This window comes from Zymoseptoria tritici, chromosome 6 (assembly GCF_000219625.1).
Source record: "Zymoseptoria tritici IPO323 chromosome 6, whole genome shotgun sequence".
NCBI classification, from domain to species: Eukaryota; Fungi; Ascomycota; class Dothideomycetes; order Mycosphaerellales; family Mycosphaerellaceae; genus Zymoseptoria; species Zymoseptoria tritici.
This window is the reverse complement of record NC_018213.1, coordinates 2,289,091-2,305,458: the sequence shown is the minus strand read 5'-3', so window position 1 is coordinate 2,305,458 and position 16,368 is coordinate 2,289,091. Positions and strand designations below refer to the sequence as shown.

At 54.3% G+C, this 16,368-nt stretch overlaps 6 protein-coding genes across 6 annotated transcripts; 2 read left to right on the top strand and 4 right to left on the bottom strand.

Moving 5' to 3' along the window:
• Positions 1–1,319: 1,319 nt before the first annotated feature.
• MYCGRDRAFT_94107 (uncharacterized protein) lies at positions 1,320–1,711 on the top strand (the record flags this gene model as incomplete). Its single annotated transcript, XM_003851677.1, has 2 exons — positions 1,320–1,544; positions 1,607–1,711. 2 exons carry the CDS (start codon positions 1,320–1,322, stop codon positions 1,709–1,711), a joined length of 330 nt encoding a protein of 109 aa, XP_003851725.1.
• Positions 1,712–3,438: 1,727 nt separating this feature from the next.
• On the bottom strand, positions 3,439–4,623 carry MYCGRDRAFT_109991 (uncharacterized protein; the record flags this gene model as incomplete). The annotated part of the gene is made up of 2 exons (XM_003851577.1): positions 3,439–4,495; positions 4,561–4,623. One exon carries the CDS (start codon positions 4,144–4,146, stop codon positions 3,439–3,441), a length of 708 nt encoding a protein of 235 aa, XP_003851625.1.
• Positions 4,624–5,906: 1,283 nt separating this feature from the next.
• On the bottom strand, positions 5,907–7,869 carry MYCGRDRAFT_73475 (uncharacterized protein; the record flags this gene model as incomplete). Its single annotated transcript, XM_003851576.1, has 2 exons — positions 5,907–7,393; positions 7,478–7,869. The coding sequence occupies 2 exons, from the start codon at positions 7,581–7,583 to the stop codon at positions 5,907–5,909; spliced, it is 1,593 nt and encodes a 530-aa protein (XP_003851624.1).
• A 401-nt stretch (positions 7,870–8,270) lies between these two features.
• Positions 8,271–10,555, bottom strand: MYCGRDRAFT_73474 (uncharacterized protein; the record flags this gene model as incomplete). The annotated part of the gene is made up of 2 exons (XM_003851575.1): positions 8,271–10,230; positions 10,290–10,555. The coding sequence occupies 2 exons, from the start codon at positions 10,553–10,555 to the stop codon at positions 8,358–8,360; spliced, it is 2,139 nt and encodes a 712-aa protein (XP_003851623.1).
• A 504-nt stretch (positions 10,556–11,059) lies between these two features.
• Positions 11,060–13,727, bottom strand: MgSkn7 (response regulator receiver SKN7p; the record flags this gene model as incomplete). Its single annotated transcript, XM_003851574.1, has 7 exons — positions 11,060–11,607; positions 11,658–11,850; positions 11,900–12,841; positions 12,895–13,038; positions 13,110–13,182; positions 13,249–13,265; positions 13,342–13,727. 7 exons carry the CDS (start codon positions 13,384–13,386, stop codon positions 11,060–11,062), a joined length of 1,962 nt encoding a protein of 653 aa, XP_003851622.1.
• Positions 13,728–14,916: 1,189 nt separating this feature from the next.
• Positions 14,917–16,015, top strand: MYCGRDRAFT_104975 (uncharacterized protein; the record flags this gene model as incomplete). Its single annotated transcript, XM_003851678.1, has 7 exons — positions 14,917–15,062; positions 15,121–15,160; positions 15,219–15,246; positions 15,302–15,335; positions 15,412–15,523; positions 15,594–15,743; positions 15,829–16,015. 7 exons carry the CDS (start codon positions 14,920–14,922, stop codon positions 15,871–15,873), a joined length of 552 nt encoding a protein of 183 aa, XP_003851726.1.
• Between the last annotated feature and the right edge of the window lie 353 nt (positions 16,016–16,368).

Sequence of the window (16,368 nt, the reverse complement as noted above, 5' to 3'; positions counted from 1 at the left end):
CTGCGGAGCCAGGGTAATATCCGCTTTCTGCGCTGCTTCCACCTTTGGGGTTCTTGCCACCACCGCGGGCGCGCTGATTATCGTTGACGGCATCGCCAGAGCCAGAGCCGACGTCGGCGTGTGCAGAGCGAGCGAGTTTGTCCGTGTGGTCAAAAGCCTGGACGGCATGGTCGGCTGCAAGCGGCGCGGCCACAATATTGCTGATGATGGCCATAGCGGCGAAGAGGATGTTGCTTGCGAAGAGCTTCATGTTGACGCTTTGTCGGTCTTGAAGGCGTTGGTAGCTTTGCTTCGTCGAGGTGATGAAGGGAAGATCGAACTGGTTACGGTAAATGGTGGAATCGTGCCCGCTTTTGGTGCGTCCGAGGCTTTTGGAAAGACGACAAGCCATCTGTGCTCGATGCTATTTTCGGACAACTGCAGGGCGCAGTTTTATCGCTGGTCCTCGCACGAGCCACTCGTACACGGTACATGGCACTCGAGTCCTGATCCCGGTCTTGCGGCATTGCCGACACGATAGACCTCTGATCCAATCGCCGGCGATGGCGAGGAAGCTCTCACAGTGGATGTTCTGTATGCGACCCACAGGCTGAGTGCAGTTATAGCGGTTGTTCAGTCTGAGGCTGTCTGAGCGCAACCGAGCGAGCATTGTGACTTGACGCCTCGCCCCGTGTGTGACCAGGAAGTCCGCCCTAAGACAAACACTGGAGACTGTGAAGTACAGCTCCATGTGCATACCTGAATCTCGGATCAGAACTATCGCCGCCTCCGACCTCGTCAAGATGGTCTCTGGGGCTTGCAACGGTCCGGACGTGGCGGTGTCATTTCCAGGAACACACTCTACATGATCCATGCAGCCTGCGTCCAGACCAGGAACTGTGGTGTAGCTAAGGTCAAGTCATATCGGTCTCCAGCGTCGCTTTTTCGATTGTCGCATCTTCGGGTTACCCCTGCGATCGACCTTATATAGAACTAGTTCAATACCGCTAGTCTATCTCATCACGGCCTCCTCCTTCAATTTTCAATACTCATTCCGGTCGTTTCGTCCAATGGTCCGAGAGCATGAATCGAGAACAACATACAGCCGTCTCATCAGCAGGTTAGCACATCGGAGTGGTCACCGTTCAAACCTTGACGTGAGTTCAACGGCCTGATGACCGGGAAGTGAACCAACCCTGGCCTGGACTCGGCATCATCCCTGAGCCTGCAAAACGTGACCACTCTGATGCGCCAACCTGCTGTATTTCCTCCGCTTGCACGTCGCAGCTTTTTCCTTTCTTTCCGAACCGCGAATCACCAATCAAAACACAACGAGAATCATGCAGATTTCTCAGCTCGCCACTGCCCTTGCTATGGTCGCGACCGCATTGGCCGACGGCGTCAGTACATCCTCTCTCCTACGTTACCCAGAGTCTATCACTGACAACAACGGCACTCAGGTTTGCTACCCTAACACCGTCAATTACCCTCACGTCGGCGGCTGCAGATTCTCCCCTGAGGGCACACAGGTGATTCCAGGGGTCAACTACTTTCCCTGCAGACAAGTATGTGTCACCGTCTGAATCGACACGCAGCATGTGCCTGACTTTGCTGACCCTTTTGGCAGGATTCGCCTTGCAAGAAGATGTACGCCAGGTGCCACTTGGACGAGACGGACCGCAAGCACGCGAAGTGCCACAGACAGACCAACTACCCGCCGAGTGATGCTTGATCGCGGCAGTCTCGTCGGTACGGTGGAGGGAGGACTGTCGTCGTTCCCGCATGTCACGCAAGGTTACCTCTTGCAACGACGATGATGCCGCAGTTGGTGCCTGGTTTCCACAACCAGCTGACCGGGAATGGGAGATGTTGGAGAGACTGGTATTGCCTGCGTATGCCGGATTGGTCGAGGGCTGCATGTGCGTTGGTTGGCGATGCAGGCTGTTCGGTGAGCGGAGGAGGTGAGGTCATTCTGCTAGACTATAAAGCTTTGCTTCGACTATCACTTGGCGATGATCCTCTTGACACAGGAACACTGATCGAGTCGGGTAACCTGAACATGCCTCCCTTCAGAAAGCCTACTTCGGAGTAAAGAACAGACAGATCTTGCGAGCCAAAAGACGTATCCATTCAATCATGATTCAATCATGGCTTGCCAATACCGCAGAGTCTCTCTCTCAAACCAAAAGCAGACTCTGCCACCTGCTCAAAGACCCATTCACCGACGAATGAAAAAGAACAAAACCGCCAGAACGATGATCTTATCCTCCGACAGCGTTGCAACAGATCTTGCACCTAAGCGGAGCCCACATCAATCATCTCCTCGCGCTCCTCCATGGCCGACACCTCGCGGGCCTTCTTGGTTTTGCGGCCACAGGTAGAAGTGTCGTAGCCATAGCAGCCTGGATTGGGAGCCGCGTCGCGGACCTTGACTTTGTCGTCGTGGATCTGAGCATCGATATGGGCGGAGCGGGCGAGTTTGTCGGAGGGGTGGCGAGCTTGGATAGCGTTGTTGATGACCAACGGAGCTCCAGCAACGTTGCCGACGGGCAGGGCAGCGAGGAGGATAGTGCTTGCAAAGATCTTCATGTTGGCGATTGGTCGTTCTTGTCTGACTGATCGGTGACTTTGGTGTGTTGAAGTGGATCCTGTGGTGGTAAGAAACGCCTGATCGGACCTGGTAGAGAGCTGAATGCTGTTGAAGAAGTTCCGGAGTACCCCTGACGGATCGTGCGCTTTTATAAGTTATCTTCTCTATTTTGAAGAGCAAACGTCACCGCTTTTCTCTCCGCATCTGCCTGTTTCAGCGCTTGTCGCCGTGAGATGCCGGAATAGGCACCGACCAAGAGTGTGGTCAGATGTGCTCCTCAAGAACAAGGAGTAGTGAAGTAGCCGTGGGCTGTGCACATGAAGACAGCCTGTGTGGGCAGGTAAGGCGGTGCCGTCAGGGACACAACGCTGTACGCTGATCCATGCTTTCGATCCAAGCATGCTTCGCAAGGAGACCGAGCCAAGATGAGGCTGTCGCCATCAGAGCGCTCGGACTTCAAATCAAAATCATCATTCGCCGCAGGTGTAATCCGTAATGATGTTGAATGCCTGGATTGAGATCAGAGTCCGTCCGTCCTGATGTAAAGACGCTGTCAACATGAAACAAAGAGAAGGTAGGCGGGAAGAATGAAGAGGGGAAATGCAAGCTTGTATGAGAGAAGTCAAAGGGAGTAAGCTTGGAATTGTAAAGGCAAGCTGTATGTCAAAAGACATCTTCATTCAATCATAAGTAACAATCTTTGCGATTGAGATTCCTGTTCATATCTGAGATCCAAAGGAGAGTGTGCGACTTGCGCGAAGAATACAAGCACCAACGAAATTGACTGGGAAATATTCGGTCAAAACGCAGCAGTTCAGCAACAAACTCCGCATCCGCGGCCGTGCAGCGTCCATCATCAACAGTTCCGTTCAAGCAGAGCCAACGTCCATCATCTCCTCGTCGCGGTGACCCGGGGTCACATGGCTACCATCGTAGTCGACTTCGGCATTGCGAGCTTCAACTGGAGCGCGGCGTTCCTTCTGGGTGTAGATGTACGCATTACGAGCCTCGATATCAGCTGGGTCTCGGCGTTCCTTCTGGGTGTAGATGTAAGCATTGCGGGCTTCAACATCAGCTGGGGCTCGGCGTTCCTTCTGGGTATAGATGTAAGCAGCTGGGTCGCGACGTTCCTTCTGAGTGTAAATGTATGCGTTGCGAGCCTGAAGATTGGAGTTGTCGCGACGCTCCTTCTTCTGGGTATAGATATAAGCCTCGCGGGCCTCGATATCAGGAACCTGGCGACGCTCCTTCTTCTTCTGCGTATAGATGTAGGCCTCGCGTTTGTCGTGTCCAAAATCGGGTTCAAAGGGCAATTTGGAACGCTCTTCCAAGTGATGAGCGTCGTCCTCGGCACCGTTCTGCGGGCGTCGCTCCTTGCGGTTGTGGTTGGGTTGGGTGTGGGTGAAGTCGGCTTCAGCGACGTTGAGTCCATTGCCGCCGGTGTTGGGAGGGCCAGATTGGAAGCTGTCGCTGACATCCTGGCGAGCCTGGATGGCACTGTTGTCCGCAACTGGCGCTGCCGCGACGTTGCTGATGGCCAGGGAGGCGAGGAGGAGGGTGTTGGTGAGGTACTGCATGTTGAGTGCCTGGTGGTCGTGGGAAACGACGAATGAAGGGTGTGGTTGATGCTTGGAATTGATGAGATTGTTGGTGCTGATGATCGTGAAGTGGTAGTCCAGTGCTCGTCTTATATGTCTGCCACGTTGTGGATCAGCGCAGCCTCCGCCTCGTGTTCAAGTGGTCGTCAGGTCCCTGTACACGCACGCTAGGAGCACGCAGCGTTTCGAGTGTTGCTTCGCGATCGCTGGGATGAAAGCTTACCCTGGAACCGTTTCGATGATGGAGGTTCTGGACCTCATTACAACCACAAGCATCATGGAGTCCCCTAAGTGTTTGATGTGGCCACGGACATCCCAGTGGTCATGTCTGAGAAAGCTGAGTTTCGGCTTCGAGCTCCACATACCTTTCTTTCCTCTCATTCGTCAGCTTACCATCTAGGCATCAACAACGTGAAGCATTTTTGGTCGTCATCCGGCCACTAGCTGAACATCAATGCAACAGGACCAGAAGAGACCAGGATTGGGGAGGTCGGAATGCCCCCGAACGGCCACGAACATCCTGGTAGGGCTGTCTGAGTCATGACTCAATTGCCATGTGCTCTCCACTCCTTCGTCATATTGCCAATTTCTGATCAACCACATGCTGAGAATCCTGCGGTGTTCGTCGCCATGACAGCAAGCGAGATGGTCGGAGGATACCCCGAATTCCGGTCTCTGAGCCTCAAGCTCTTGAAACTTTCGTGTTCGTCCCCATCCAGGCCGGACCTGATCACAGGCGATGTTTCATATTCCGTCGCAGTCGCCGGCAGCGATGCGAAGGGACCGCTAGACGAAGCAGCACAGCCCCATGAGCTCTCGAATCTGCCTCGCTACGCGTTGTCAGCACTCAGCAAGACATCCTTCATACGAACGAACAAGTCAACAGGCGTAGCAATAATCTCAAGCGAACCTTGCCCTCGACCCTCACACGTACCTTGCGCGATGACCTCTGACTGTTGAACAGCATCGTCAGCAAGCGAAAGAATGCACGGAGCAATCTTCGATCGTCAGCTCCACTCACGATAGCTCCACCCTGCAATCGCCGCACCTTTCTCGTGACCCTTGCTAAGCAGCAAGTCATGAACAGAGCGTCTACCGACCATCATCAGCGCAACAGAATAATCAGCATACATGCCTTCCGCAGCACCATGGCTCCTCTCCTTCGAACACAAGCAAGCTCTCACCCAAACGTGCCAATCAGGAGCAGGGCAACATGGGAAGCAAACCAGTGAGCCTAGTCATTGCTCCGCACCAGACAACCACACCAAACGTACGGAGCAATGCCATCCACGGCCCATCACACTCACCAGCGAGCGAGATGAACATTTAAAAATGCTGTGAATTTTAGCTCTGCGACACTGCCGCGACACTGGGGGTTCGAGAGAAATCAACAATAAAAAGCCTTGCTTGCTCAACATATCTGTTTTGCTCCTGAATTTCGCACTGCCTACCCTGTCACCCATATCGATGGTGGTGATGATGTCCATGACCCGCTGTGCTGAACGTTGAAAGTCGAAAGAGTGAGGCGCCAAAGCGAAGAGAATCCCAGGAAGAACCGCAAAAGAGTGACGCCGTGTATCGTGAACTCCAGAGTCATGTCGAAAAGGTAATTGAGAATTCGAGGTCGTAATGATGCTGGTAGAATCGGATTCGCAGCCGAGCATCGGCGTAATCGCGAAATCGTGAGAAAGATCGATCCTGGTCGGATTGAACGACCGAACGCTCAAGTACGTCACTCATCAGAGGTCGACATTGAACTCCCAGCCCTCTGTAGCGCCATCAATCAGCATCGCGTCGCCCTGCATAGTGTTGTTCTTCGGGTTCCTCTTACCTTCCTTGAGGTTCTTAGCCGTGTCGTCCAGCAAGATGATTCTCCTCCGATTGCAGTAACTCGTCTTGTCCATCATCTCTACCTTCAAACTCGCCAGCTGCTCGACGGGCTTCTCGAACATCTCGCTCAAATTCTCCACGGCCATTTCCAGATCTTTCTGATTGTCTTCGAAGATCTCCGTCTGGTTGTTGCGGGCGAGATAGTAAGCGAAAGCGTAGGTCCACTTCAGCGTCTGGCGACACTGCTGCAGCGCATGCGAGGCATTCTCAAGGAACTGCACTTCAATCCACGACAAGCCAGACTGGTTCTGAAGAAGAGTCATCTTCTTCTCCGTCTTGTGGAAGATGTCGCGGTCGAGTTTGGCGGATTGCTCGTGATTTGCGTAGCGGTTGTAATAATGGAGATACCGCTCAAGCGACTGCCGGCTTCTAGCCTGCGCGTCGCGAGCGTCCAGTCCACTCTTCTCCTCGAACCGGTTGCAGTTGTACCAGCTCGTACCGTGCTCGGACCACACACCCATGCACATCCAGCAGAACTCGTTGCGGCACTTGCGGCAGGTCATGTGGTTGCAGCCGCCATTCTTCTCGATCGTAGAATTGCACTTTGGGCATTCTTTCGTGTTGGCGGAGATCCAATTCGCGGTCTCGCTGTCGTCGGCGCACTTCTTTAGCCACCGCTTGACGAGCGCGCAGGGGCACGGTTGATGGTCGGAGAGCGTGCAGCCAAAGCAAAAGCTGTGCTTGCAATCGCATTGCACGGTTGGGACGATGCGGTTGAGATCGCGCTGCTTGACGCCACACTCGATAGCGTACATGCACTCCGGCGCAGGACACCACTTCAGGTTATCCTTGTCGTCGACGTACGTCCGCGTGAGCAGTACTGCATAGCGATCTCGGATCTCCGGCGTCACCAAGAGATCCAGCGATTTGGCATCCACAATTCTATTGCAGCCATCGCCGGGACACTTGATGCGCGCCGCTTCACCCTCTTCGCGGATCTTCTGCGACAGATATTGCCGGTAGCAATCCACGCAGAAGCGATGTTCGCACCTCATCGCGAATGTCTCCATACCCGGATCGTCCTCGCAACATATCTCGCACATGAAACCCTCCACTGCTTGAATCCGCGGAGGGTGTTTCTCAACCTCCTGCCCCAGCCCAGCCTTATCCAGAATCTCCTCCTGATTGTCCATGTACTGCTCAATCAACTTCTCCTTATTCCACCTGCCATATCGTAGAAGAATCGCCGTAGCTTCGTGTGGTTGTTCGAGTAGTGTTGACACCTCATCCACCTGTCGATCTTGCTGTGCTTGGATATCCGCCGGACTGTAAACTTTGAAGTCGACCTCAAAGTACCTCTTCTGCGGCTTCAGATCCTTCTCCTGTGTCTCAAAAGCTCCATCGTCCTGTGCGTCCTCATCGTCGAAGTCTACATCAGAGTCTGTCAAATCATCGTCAGCTCCGACCTCAAGATCACCACCTCCCTGATCAAACTCACCACCAGCACCAAACCCCACACTGCTGTCGGCATCGACGTCAATGTCCTCACTGGACACGACGCTGCCGAACTCATCGTCTGAGTCCATAGGTTTGTCGGAAGCGAGAGTCTGCGGGGTAGCCGGCAGAGCGGCGTCCGATTCGTGGTGTGATGTCTTGCTCGCCTTGCTCTGGCGGTGAGAGGGGTCTGGCGCAGTGGCGAGGGAGGTGTCGGTCTTGTCGGCTGTACTGTTGCTGTCCAACTTCCTCTTTCTTGATGTCGGAGGCGTGTTGGCGGTCAGGGCGGGCTACTTCGCCTTGTGACGAAGCAGGCCGGTGTGGAGGGAATGTTGGCGGGCAAGGGTGGCGTTGATGTGATGGTGTTGTTTGGGTGGAGCGATGACGGGAGCGTCAGTGAGTGGAAGCAGGCAAGTGGAGTGGTGGTGTGGCGATGATGTTGGTGAAGTGGTGGTGGTGAAGTAGGTGGTTGTCTTAGGCGGCTTTAGGCGTGATGACGGAAGCCGCGTTCGGAGTAGCGTCAAATCACGGACAGCGCTCCGACAAAGAGACGGGAGGCCGAAGTTTGCAAGATTGTGTTCACGTGCCGACTGTCAAATTTCTTGTCAAGTGACCTTGATGAATGATACAGTGAGCCAGAAAGGTACAGAAAATGAATAATGAAGTACATCCCCCGTGTACATGTATGTAACGTTCTACGTATCGAATCGCGCCACCAAGCCGTGTCGATCCAGAAACGGCCGCCTGCGCATTCCTAATACGGCACAGTAACGATATACCTCCTATGCCTTGCTCAATTGCCAATAATTCGGGCGGCGGGATCATTTCTACTCCAACGACATGGTCGTCTTGTTGCTGAGCCCGCTCTACTCATCATCCTCCTCCTCCTCCTCCTCCTCCTCACTACTTCCCTCCTCCTCACTATCCCCACAAAGCACCTCAACCAACTGCCTCGTCTCCCTCCTAACCTCCACCATCCTCTCCGTCGCCGAACTCCTCCCATCCGCCCACCAAATCTCAAACCCCTCCGCCTCCACCAAATCCTCCGTCGCCAGCGCATTTGCCATAAACAACAAAATCTTCTCCCCTTGCACTCTCTGCGTCAAATCCGTCTGCAAGAAAAGCAAAAACTCCGCTTGTTCCTCTTCCGTCTTCACACACCCCTCGATGAGATTCTTATACTTCGGAATCAGCATCGCGACCGCGTCTTTGGGGGACTTGGAGTCAGACTCGATGATGGACGCGATACGTTTCCCGAATGCGGCGGCGACGGCGCGGCGAAGTTGTTTGTCCTCTGCGTTCATCATCATGCGGAGGGAGTTGAATTCCAGCTGGATCGTGTCTGGGTCGGTGAATTTTGAGAGGTCGTCGTTCAGCGCGGCGACGGCTTCGTGGTGGAAATCGGAAGCTTGCTGGCGTGCGCCGGAGGACTCTTCCGAGTCGATGGAGGCGAAACTGTCGCTGCGGCCGGACATGCGGCGGTTGGAGAGGGGGATGTGGTCGTCGTCGTCGTCTTCCGAGCCGGAGTCGAGGGTGGAGATGGATTCGTCGTCAAGGGAGAGGTCGTGGACTGGACAGAGGAGGGCATCGGAGGGGTCTTCTTCTTCCTCGTCGAGGGACATGTGGTAGCCTGTGCCGCCTTGGCCGACGACTTTGGGGTCTGAGTCCGCTTGGATGACTTCGTCTTGTTCGTAGCCGCGTTTGCGTTTAAGGGTGGATATCCGGCGGTTTCCGGGGACGACAGTGCCAGCTGCCAGGACCACGCCATTGGAGAGCAGAGCGCCCTTCTCGATGCGACAGCCCTGGCCAATCCTGACCTTCTCCCCAACGATCGCCGCTTCCACCACAGAATCATCCTCAATCCGTGTATCGTCCCAGATATACGCTCCCTCAATCTTCACCCTCTGCCCAATCACACACCTCCTCCCGACAACACTATTGGCCACCGCCGACCCCTCACCCACACTCGTCCCCTCCCCCAAAACACACTTCCTCCCCACCACACTACTCCTCGCCAACACCACCCCATCCTCGCGATACACATTCCCCTTCTCCAACCGAAACGTCTGCCCACCCACAAGATTCGTATCCGGCGTCAACGGATACGTCCACCTCGAAACAACATCCTTCGAAATCGCATCATACGCCTGCAAATTCTTCACCCGTGCCGCATACCCTTCTTCCGCCACGTGCACATGCGCCGTCAACTGGAACGTCTCATAGTCCTTCAACACGCCGTTCAGAAACCCTCGGCGTGGAAGCTGCCAGTCGAAATTGTCGGTATACTGCGCCAGCACCTCGGTGGTGCAAATGTCGATGCCGCAGTCAATCAGATCCTCCCGCACGTCCAATTCTACATGCTCCTTCAGCGCTTCCGGCGCTATTTCCAGCGCGCGCGTCTCTCCCGGCCGGACTTGCTCGTAGTGCACGCATCGCAACTTCACCGGGTCAATGACAAATGTCGGTCGGAGATGGGCGGGTTTCGTGCGGTGCGCCTCGCCCGCTTCTCGCAGCACCATCGTCATGATGCATTTCTTGTCCTTTGCGACGCGGGCTTTGTGCGCGGACATGGCGGACTCGAGGGAGATGTTGGCTACCACATCGCCGTAGACGCAGATGAAGTCTCCCACGATCAATTCCTTCGCGTGCAAGTCGCGCATGCAGTCGCCGACGGAGCGGGAGTTGGAGCGGATTATGTCTAATGAGAAGGGTGAAGTTGCCTGCATCCACTTCGAATCCCTTTCGACACAATGTCAGCACGACCTTCATTCAGCTAGGAGGATTTTCGGGAGACTCACTTCAAATACGCCTCCACCCTCTCCGTCCCATTTCCACAATACAGATACACTTCCTCCACGCCCTGCCCGCCCAGAAATTCGAGTGTGTACTCAATCAACGGCGTGCCCGCCAATGGTAACAGACATCGTGGCGTCTCGAGTGTAAAAGGTAAAAATCTCGTCTCGAATGAGTCCGCGAAAACAACGGCTTGGAGCGGCTCTTCGCGCTCGGCAGTGTCGTTGGACTTGGAATCTTTGCCGCCTGTTTTCTTGGATTTCGGAGGCATGACGGAGCTTTGTTGTGAAGATGGATGTCGAAATGGTAAAAGTTCCTTGGGTGAAGTCGACGGGAAGTCAATTGTGGTTGGCGCTGACTCATGCGTTGGCTCGAGCGCCTGGATTCCAAGGCTCCAAAAAGTCGGGGTTTGCAATGCACTCTTTTGGACGGTGATGACCACACTCCGATTCTGCTTTAAGGGAATGAATGGCTAGAGGTACAGGCACGCGGATTGCTATTCACATCGCAAAGACGAAGATGACGACACGATAGCGGCGATAGAGCGAAGAAACAGTTCTGTGTTTCCAACTGCTGTAGAACTGCCACAGCGTGATCCTGTTCCTAGCAATGCCCACCATCTTCAAGTCGACCATCTCAGTCGACAACGGAGATATCTTCCTCTATCCACGACCCGCGCGCCAGCGGGTACCAATACAAGCGCCCGAACACATCCCCTCCACCTTCAACATCTGTACAATTCGCGAACCCCTTCAATCTCCACTCTCCCCCCATCTCACGGCCCTCTCGGCTGCATAGGCTGCTGTAAATGCGCCAGCGGATTCTGCGGTGCACCCGGTTGCCCCTGCTGTAAATGCGGCGGCAATCCCCCATAGATCTGCTGCCTCTTCGCATCCCCTTGTGGCTCCACCCCACCCGATATCTCACCAATCCCTCTCCTCTGCAATCCTCCTACCAGTCCTCTCGCCTGCACCGCTCCCGCGCCATACATCCCTCCTCCACCTCCAGGCCCTTGCATCCCTGGTCCGACATATCCCGCTGGACTGAGATATGGTTGGTCGTCGGCGGTCATGGAGCCCGCGGGAGAGTTGGAGGGTAGTTGGCTGGGTGAATTCCAGTTGGAGACTGTGGCGGGTGATGTAGCTGGGGAGTCTTCGGATTTGAGACTTCGTTTCGTGGATGCGAGGCCAACGGAAGCGGAAGGTGGAGGTGGCATTGCGTCGAGAGCGGCGCCAGAGGGTTTTTTGAGGTGTTGGAGGTGTTTTTCTAGCATGCTGAGGAGACCTTCTTTTGTGAAGGGTTTGGGGAGGACGTCGTTCATGCCTGATGGTGATGTTAGAAGGCAGCATTTGGGGATTGAGGGAGAGACTGACCGTGCTGAAAGTACATAGAAATGTCGTCGCTGCGGATGTTAGACGTCATAGCGATGATGGGTGTGGTGTTGTCGAATTGCCGGACGAGATGCGTGGCGGAGACACCGTCGAGGTTGGGCATTATTATATCCATCAGGACAAGGTCGTATTTGTTTCCGTTGTTGAGTTTGTTCACAGCTTCCAGTCCGTCGAGCTAGTCATTGTCAGTCTCAGTCGGCGTAAACACTTCCATCTCAACTCACAGCGCTGTCAATCGACGTCTGGAAAGCATAGAGGAACTTCCCTCCAATCCTCCTACACGTCTGATCATCCTCTACGAGCAAAATCTTCGGCTGACGAATCCACCCGGGATCCATTTGCGCGCTCTTCTTTCGTGCCTCGGGTGCTGGTGCTGGAGCCATGAGACCATCCGGTCCCTTCGCTGGCATCGGATATGGAATATTATGGATATGCTCGCTGTACATCGGATCGATACCCTGAGTGTGGCCAATCGGATAGACCATGTTGTCCAATTCGCCGTACGAAGGCGACGTCGATGAAGCGGCGGAATGAGGTGCGGCTCCTCTGCTGGAAGATCGAGTCCCTCCATTTCGAGCCGCTGCAAGATCAGGTGGTGGAGTGGTGAGGGCGGCATTCATTCGCATCTGGGCTTCGTTCATCTGTTCGAGATTCCTGGTGTTGAGCATGTGGTTGGCGTTGACTTCGCTTAGCAGTTTCGATGCATGCTGGAGTGGTGATGCTGGGACATCATCGTCGACGGGAGGTAGAGATGCCGCGTCGCTGGCTGGTGTGTTTGCTGATCCGTTCGCAGCAGCTCCGTTCGTAAATGGATTCGATGTGACAATCCTGCTCTCCCTGCGACGTTGTGCATCGATGTTGTTCAAGAAGCTCATCACATATTGTATGACATGTTCATGGTTCACCACCGTCTTTTGCACGCCGATGAGCTCTTGCAGCAGCATTGTGTGATGCATGCTCAGATCGTTATATCTCTCTTGTAGCTGTTGGAGTTGTTGCTGGGTCGCGACCAGCTGCGTATTGACCAGATCCATCTGTTGTGTTGGAACGAGCTCATCTCCACCGGAGGCGGCGTTCGCTTTCCGTGGAGCGGGCGCTTTTCGTCTGATGTTGTCCAATGCATCTTTGTTGTTCATCTTGAAGTCTGGATGTTTGAACTCCCACGCCTGTCGAGTTGTAAGCCTGGTATCACATCGCATGCCCAGTTGTCGAATCTTACTCCTGCTCCGTATGGAGATGACCCTCCCTCTTCATTGTTATGCCGCACTTTGTGGAAGTCGTACTTATTCAGTTGCCGCACGAAGCTGGCAAAGTTGCTGTGCTTGAAGTGTTTCGGGAGGATGTGCTTGGTGAACTTCTCGTTCTGCGGGTAGTAGTGGTCAGTGGCCTGTCTTTTGTCGAGTCCGTCATGACCACCCAGCGAGCGCAACGCACCTCAAGCACAACAAAGCTATCGCCCTCGTTCCCCCATCGTACTATGCTCTCATCCTGGGGATTCTCCAACATCCTATTCGAGTCCTGATCAGTATGTGCATCGCGGCGCAGAGCTGGACAAGGTATGCGGTGGGCCTACTTGTAGAGCTTGCGAACCTGCAGTCAGGGAGAAGGTTGTCAGCACGAATCCAAAGCGCCGGCATAACTCATCGCCATATCGTTATCCACATACAAAGTCGCTGGAGTTGTTGGCCCCTTGGTTCGAAGAATTATCCATCGTGACGTCTTGATCCCGCAGCAGTACTCATAAACAGCGACAGCGCATCCAGACTCTTTGCGCCGACTGTTGCGCGACACTGCTTTATCCCTCCGAACAAGCCCCTTCCCTCTCTTCGCTGTTGTTCCGAAAACCCGCACCACGCTGTTGCTGATGCGACTCTTTCAATATGCCCCTCTTATGTCATCCAGCGCCAGCCACCCGGTCGTGGAGATAAGTGAAGTCCGCCAAGGTTCGAGGCGCGGGCGGTATAGGAAAGTCGAGTATGAGGATTCCCCGCCAAAGGTCGCGAGGTGGGTGGGTGAATGAGGATCGCAAGTCAAAGGACGGGGAATGTTTTCGCGGGCGACAGCGGCGGGAAACACCGATGGCAGAGCGGAGAAACGAGAGGTTGACAAGTGGATTGCGAGGTCGCCGGCGCGGCCGATGGGTGGTAGTGAATTAAGTTCGAGGGAGCGGACTAGTGAGCCACGCGCTTGAGCACCCTTCCCTTCTTACGGAGTCGGTCTCGTTTTGCCGAGAGAAGGAAAGAATGCTACGTCACGTTGCTTCGATCCCGCGAGCTTGGGAGATTCATTGCTATGGGACCTCTGGCTGCAGGAACAGCTGGCGGTGATTGAGGACGTGTACGCTGTGAGTAAGTCGATATATACACACCGTCCCTCCCACCGTCTCCATCACCCGGTCGATTGAAGCAGGAGAGTTTGGTTGTGTTTTAAAAGTATGAATCCGAGCCAAGCTGCTATTCGGCGGCGGCTTCTACAGATCGCCCCGCTTGCACATCACAATAAACGAGAAGTCGGCAACGACCACGTGTGGTTGGTATAGATGGACTTCCCGGCCGGGAGACACCGACTCGTCTCGACTCTCGTAAGGCTGTGATATCGCAAGCTGATCTGGCATTAGTCGGAGGAAGCTCCCTCACGACAATTCGACTTGTTCAGCCACAATTGAGAGTTTTGAGACACGGCTTGCCGGCTGGTGTCCCTGATCGAAGACATCCATGGATTGTACGAGTATGTATTTGTGAAGTGCATTGCCCTGCACGTTTTCTTGCGGTTGCTACAACGACTTGCAGAGAGAGTGAGTACGTGGATTTGTGGTCGTCCGGACTCTTACTACTGATGAGGCGCAACATCAATACATATTGGCATTGCTGACATTGCTGACAGTTTCGTCATACAGCATGGAGGGCTCCAAGAAGATTCCTTCACCAAAAGTGCTCGACAGGAAGAGCTCGGTCGGGGCTCTGCCATTCGAGGCTGCTTGGCCTGGTGTAGCCCTCCCAATAGTCTGACATCTCCAACGACGTTGTGTAGACATCTCAACAGTAAGGCAGTAAGGTTGTCAATGGGAGCTTGCCCTGTCCTTCGAAGCGTTTCCTCCTTGTAGACAGCTTCCCTTCCCTTCCATTGCCGAGGAAGATCCAGACCCGGCCGCCGACCACGACATCACAGCTGCCCTGTACAGTCATCAAGCTCAAAACGCACTCCACCTTCCCAATCACACCTTCTCTCCCATCCCACTTCATCCATGTTTCGTCTTATGTCTTCTCGCTCTCGACAAATCTCCCAGCACCTCAACAGACCACACAACTTCCACGCTTCAGCACGCAAAATGGTTCAAGTCGGCGACGCAGTTCCCTCGGTTGACCTCTTTGAGGCCAAACCTGGCGCGTGAGTTGCATTGAGATGACCCTCATTTGTCATCGACCATTGCTGACACAAACGACAGCAAGGTCGACCTCTCCAAGGAGTTGGCTTCCGGCAAAGGCGTATGTTATGTGCATTGCATCTAACTCACTAACATTGATCACTGACACTCTTCACCAGGTCATCGTCGGTGTCCCGGCTGCCTTCAGTATGCCAACAATCACCGCACTTCGCACCAAACCATACTCACTAACACCCACCAGGCCCTGGCTGCTCCAACCACCACATTCCTGGCTAGTGCGTCAATCTCCCATCCCGATGTCCCACACCAACATCACAAACCTCCAAACTAACCACACCTCCCTCCCACCAGCATCAACAGCAAAAAACTCGCCGACGCCGGCAAAGTCTTCGTCATCTCCGTCAACGACCCCTTCGTCATGGGCGCCTGGGCCGAGTCCCTCGACGCCGACAAGAAGTCCGGCGTAAGTCCCTCCAATCCGTCCACCCTCCCACCCCACCTCCTTCCCCCCACTGACAAGCATGTGTGTCAAGATCCGCTTCCTCGCCGACCCGCACGCCGAATTCAACAAGAAACTCGACACTCTCTTCGACTCGGCCGCCGTCTTCGGCCAGGACCGCTCGAAGCGCTATGCGCTCGTGACGGAGGATGGAAAGGTCAAGTCGGTGCACATTGAGCCGGATGTGAGTTTTCATTTCTCCTCGACGCTTTTGTTGGGATGGTGGTGTGGTTGTAAAGTGTGGTTTGCTGACTAGATTTGTGATGCAGAACACTGGTGTCAACGAGTCGGCTGCTGAGAAGGTATTCGCTTAGATGCGGTCACTGTCTGGTATCGAGGTGGCTATGACTCTGGAAGGATGTAAACGAACGATGGACTCAAGAACCGTGCAGGAGGAAGTCCGGACGCTCACAGTAGAAGGATAGCAGAGAATCAAAGTCTGACTGTCTTTTCGCGTTTCCACCTCCGATGACCTATCCGACCGAGCCGTAAAGCTTGTGATCGTCAGTACGGCTAAAGTCCTCGACATCTTCGGCATCGCATTCGGCTCGACTGACGACAACGACGAAAGAGACCAAAGTGAAAGAAGTATACAAATCGAGGTGTGACAAAGACCTACGACAACTACTCTGCGCTAACTCTAACATGAAAATACGACTCAACACGAGTCGTAAATTGAAAACAGAGGACGATCACATGCCTCATAATCGTCCCCAATCTCCTTCAGCAAAAACGAGAGCGCCGGGTACCATTTCGTACCATATTCGATCCGGGTATCGAGCGTCAAACATTGAAACTCCGCACACACA